Source organism: Kryptolebias marmoratus, linkage group LG19 (genome assembly GCF_001649575.2).
Source record: "Kryptolebias marmoratus isolate JLee-2015 linkage group LG19, ASM164957v2, whole genome shotgun sequence".
Classification (NCBI taxonomy): Eukaryota; Metazoa; Chordata; class Actinopteri; order Cyprinodontiformes; family Rivulidae; genus Kryptolebias; species Kryptolebias marmoratus.
The window spans coordinates 426,224-431,258 of NC_051448.1; the positions used below are offsets into that span (position 1 = coordinate 426,224).

General features: G+C 47.0%; 1 protein-coding gene across 1 annotated transcript in view; it reads right to left on the bottom strand.

Moving 5' to 3' along the window:
• col12a1b (collagen, type XII, alpha 1b) overlaps nt 1-5,035 on the bottom strand; it is a 75,170-nt gene that overhangs the window by 48,825 nt on the left and 21,310 nt on the right. Inside the window, 5 exon segments of the mRNA XM_037981692.1 lie at nt 432-574; nt 1,215-1,361; nt 1,436-1,600; nt 2,833-2,952; nt 3,576-3,725. Of these exon segments, the coding sequence (XP_037837620.1) occupies nt 432-574; nt 1,215-1,361; nt 1,436-1,600; nt 2,833-2,952; nt 3,576-3,725 (725 nt within the window).

A 5,035-nucleotide genomic window follows, 5' to 3' on the forward strand; every position in this document is an offset into this window, starting at 1 on the left:
TCTCAGGTCAGGTAGTCCTGATGGGGACCAAAGCCCCGTCTGAATACAGCAGAATGATGATCGCAGGTTAGGGGTGAACATGTACTGGTGGTGGTTAGGGGTGAACATGTATTATGTGTTATTACAATGTTCCAATAAAGTAATAAAATCTGTTGTTCCAGCTTGTATCCACTCGGCTGTATTTCTAAATTACATAAACATTTTAAAGATATGATCTCACTGTTAAAACTCTTTGCATCATAATTATTGTGTGTAAACTCTTCATAATTGTTGTTATTGTCCTCATGTTTCAAATTGTTTACAGCTGACGTTGTTGCACAAACCCGCAGCGCCTCATAAATCAGTTCCATGTTTTCTGTTACTCTTTCACACTCTGGATGTAAAGAGGAGGTCAGGGGTCAGGGGTCAGGGGTCAGGGGGCTTTATCTCACCTCCTCAGTGGGTCCTCCAGCCGCCATCACGTAGGTGACTCGATAGCTTTCCACAGGGACGTCGGGAGGTGTCCAGGTGGCCCTGAAGGAGTAGTGGGTCACCTCTGATGTCACCAGGTTGGTGGGTGCACGGGAACCAGAATCTGGAAGTAAACGGACCCTGAATGTGACAGGACCGGTAGGGTCTGCGGAGCCGTTAGCCGCTCTTTCATTGCTTTAGAAACATGAAGTTAAATGTTTAATTCCTCCCTGAACCTCATGTCAGAGAAGAAACAATCAGAGTTTGATAAAACGGCTCTTTTCCCACGCTGCAGAGCCTGCAGAAGCTGAGGAAAGCCTGCAGGAAAAATCTGAAACATTTATGGATGAACAACAGAACTTTCTGACTTTAAATATCAGTAATTCCTGCTGACTCAGAGTTTTTTATCTTTTACAAATAGCAGCCAAGCTAATCCCACATTTAAACAGAAAACTCTACAGTCTGTCACCATCAGCAGCACCTATTAAAGCTTTGTGTTTTCAGTGTTTGCAAATTAGAAATAGTAAAATTGTAACCATAGATGGGGTAAACAGAAACAATCTGAAAACAAATGGCCCTTTTCTGTTAAATGTTGACTTTTTGTCAAAGCCTGTTAGCTAGCCTTTTGGTACTTTAAGCTACCTTTTGGAACTTTTCAGATTTTAGCTTTGCTACTTTAAACTTTTGCTTCCTTTAGCGTTGCCTCACAGCCCCGTTCTACTGAAAAGAACTGAACGTTTCGGTGGCAGTTCTGTTTGAAGTACCTGGACCTTTGACGCTGTTGCACAGATTGACAGTGAGGTCGTCCACAATGGTCACCAGGAACTGGAAGTCAGCCACGTTGTACATGTGGATCTCATCCGGGTCGGAGGCGATGGACCTCAGCTCGTTCTCGTCTGCGTTCTTCACACCTGAAGAAAAGATGTTCGGTCAGACGTCCGTCTGAAGACCAACAGTCACAAACATGGAGGAGGCGTCCGCTCACCGATGGCGTACAGCTCAATGCCGCTGTCTCTCAGGTTCTGAGAGTTGGCCACAATTTCATCCTGAGACTTTCCGTCGGTGATCAGGACACCGATTTTGCGGGCGTCATCACGCATCCCGACGTTGGGGTTAAAGTTGTTCTGCAGGATGTACCTTAGAGCCATTCCTGTCCAACGAGAAAAGCTCAGTTTTAGGGAAACATTTGTTGTTTAAACGCGGCTCTTTATTCAAACCTGACCAAAAAGTGCTTCCTGTCGGCAGATGGACTTTCAGTCACAGACAGAGCCAGAGTGTGACCCGGACAGGTCTCCAGTCCCTCACAGGGACACCCGGACAGGTCTCCGGTCCCTCACAGGGACACCCGGACAGGTCTCCGGTCCCTCACAGGGACACCTGGACAGGTCTCCGGTCCCTCACAGGGACACCCGGACGGGTCTCCGGTCCTTCACAGGGACACCTGGACAGGTCTCCGGTCCCTCACAGAGACACCTGGACAGGTCTCCAGGGACAGTTTAGAGTCACCAGTGAACCTAAGCTGCTTGTTTTTGGACTGTGGGAGGAAACTGGAGGCTGCTCATGAGTCGCCACCGTCAGGGTGCTGATTCTGTGTGTTCCTGTCAAATCCATCTCCATATATAAGAACTAGAAACAGAACCAGAAGCAGGAAGTTGAAGCCACAGAGGATAAGCTCCTCCCTCTGGTTGGTTTCAGTATGTTTAAGTCCTGACCCTCCATGTAAACCAGTCAGACATTTTCCTGACTAAAGAACATACTTTAGATCATTTGTTTGTTGATTCTTGTAGTTCTTGTCTTGCAAAAAATACGAACTGTTCTGAACTCTAAGAGACAAAGGAGATGCTTCAACCATCTTTGCTAACGTCGATGTTTAGACCCTTTTACACAGGATGAACCTCCACAACCTCTTAGAACAAGGCCGGATTGTGGCTAATCTGGAATGCTCCAAGGCTCTCACTGCTGATTTTTCCTGCTGTTTTTTGCATCTCTGAGATGCTCTCTTCACCCTCATCTGTACTCCCATCCTAGTTCAGCTCTCTCTGAGCCAATCAGGATGCAGCTACAAGCTAAAAGATCATGCCAAGCTAAGACAACACCACCACCATGAGTCTGTTAGGTTGTTTCCACGGCCTCATCCTGATCCCAACCTAAGAAAACTAATTGCGTCTTAATGATGATAAATAAGGCTGGAAAAAACCTCTGTACTGAGCAACATCTGGAATCAAAAGACAATGCTCCAAACCATCATGGACCTTCACACACAGAGCTCCTAAAGAATGCTCCAGAACCCAGCAAAGACCATCCAGGTTCTGGTCCGAGCAGGGTCGTCATCCAATGATGTCAATTTACTGCTGTAGATGACAGGAAGTGCTGTTCCATCACCTGTCATGGTGTTTCCTCCTTTATACGGCAGCTTCGCGATGGCCTCGAGCAGAGACGCTTTGGTTGGGTGAGTGTTCAGTTGCCATTCGGTCTTTGGGTCTCCGCTGTACTGAGTCAGACCTGCAGGAAAACAAAGAGACACAGACCCACCTTAGATCCGTTCCTCCTGAGAAACAATCCTTTCCAAACTTTTCCTTCCCTTGTCAGCAACAAGGAAAGGAAAAGTGGAAAACCGCAGAGTTCAAAATATGAAATCATCTAAATGAGCTTCATCCAGTAACAAGTGGAGTAAAAAAAGCACAAGCAGCAGAAACTCCTTGGTTAGTTGGTGTTTGTTGTTGCTAAATAAGCTAAAACAAGCAGGACGGATGCCACAATGACCAAAACTATTGTTCTGCTGGATCAAATAATGTCCCGGTTCCACCTCAGAGTAAAAGTATTTTCTATTTCCACCCAACTTCAATTTCACACCATGATGCATTCACTGACCCTTGGAAAGAAAAAGTTAGAACTCTTCATTATTGCAATCAATATTTTATTACACTTATTTTTAACTTCATTTCAGAAAGAAACATGAGGTAATTATGCTCAACCAGGGGATAAAACAATCCTGCTATAAACAGAACAGTTGTTGGGATTAAAGTGGACTAACTGGGCTGTCCTTTGACCAAACTCTGTCAGATAAACAGAAACAGTTTCCTGTCCCGCAGCTTAAAGAAAATAAATAAATAAAAATAAATTACCGATCTGAACATTGTCCGGACCGATGTCGAACACGCTGACCATGCTGGCGATGAAGTTGCGGATAGATTTGAAGTTGATGCGACCGATGCTCCAGGAGCCGTCGACCAGCAGCACGATGTCGGCCTTGGCGGACGTCTTACACTGACTGGCTGCAGAGAGACGGCTGGACGTTAGGAGGACATCAGGAGGACAAACAGTGTCTGTTTAAACTTCTCAGTGTAAAAGAAAAGAGTGAAAGGAAACATGAAGGCACAGATCAGATCACAGCACAGTTAATTCAGAAACATGAATCCAGATTGTTTTCCATCCTTCCATCCTTCTCATCAAGTCGTTCGGGCTTTTAAACGCTTCTCCCAGCAGCTGGTCTCTCCTGTTCAGAAACGTGTCACACATTCCTGCTGCGGGTACCTGCAGGGGTGAAAAGTGTCCGCTCGTCCTCATCTGTGGGACGGCTCAGCCACGGGACAATTAAAACTCTGTGAGTGCAGCTGCAAACGTGTTTCTGATTACGCTGCAGAAACAGACGCTTTAAAGGATCCAGATTCAGTCAGAATTCCACCAGAGCTGGAAAACATCATGTGTCCCTGCAGCAGACAGCTGCTGCAGCCAACGTCCTGCAGGTCCTGCAGATCCCGCAGGTCCCGCAGGTCTCACAGGTCCCGCAGGTCTCACAGGTCCCACAGGTCCTGCAGGTCCCACAGGTCCCGCAGGTCCCACAGATCCAGCAGATCCTGCAGGTCTCACAGGTCCCGCAGGTCCTGCAGGTCCCACAGGTCCTGCAGGTCCTACAAGTCCCGCAGTCCCACAGATCCTGCAGATCCTGCAGGTCTCATAGATCCCACAGGCCCTGCAGGTCCCGCAGATCCTGTAGATCCCACAGATCCCACAGGTCCCGCAGATCCTGCAGGTCCCGCAGGTCCCGCAGGTCATGCAGGTCCCGCAGATCCTGCAGGTCCTGCAGATCCCACAGGATCTCAGCTAAGACTGAGACCATGAACCTGATTCTGGGTCCACTTGAGGTTTCAGGACCTTTCCTTTCCATCATTCTGAAGGTCTGATGTTCTCACTGTGGATGGAGAACTTGGAGATTATAGATTTTTTCTTTACAAAAATTAAAACCAGATTTTTTATTTAACTGTTTTATATAATATATTTAGATTTTAAATTGTTCTGAGGGTTTTCCAGATCATTTCTTTCATTTTATTTTAGGAGTAAAGAATTAAGACCTGAGAACTCAGTCAAAACTACATTTCCTCACAATCTCAGCCCTTTCCTTATGATGGTTACTTCAGAACAGAAGACGAGTGTTTGAAGGATCTGATGGGTCTGTCCAAACTAACGACGATCCGTTCCCCGGCCTGTCCCTCGACCCGTTACCTGGCCTGTTACCTGGCCTGTCCCCTGGCTCGTTACCTGGCCTGTCCCCTGGCCCGTCCCCTGGCTCGTTACCTGGCCTGTT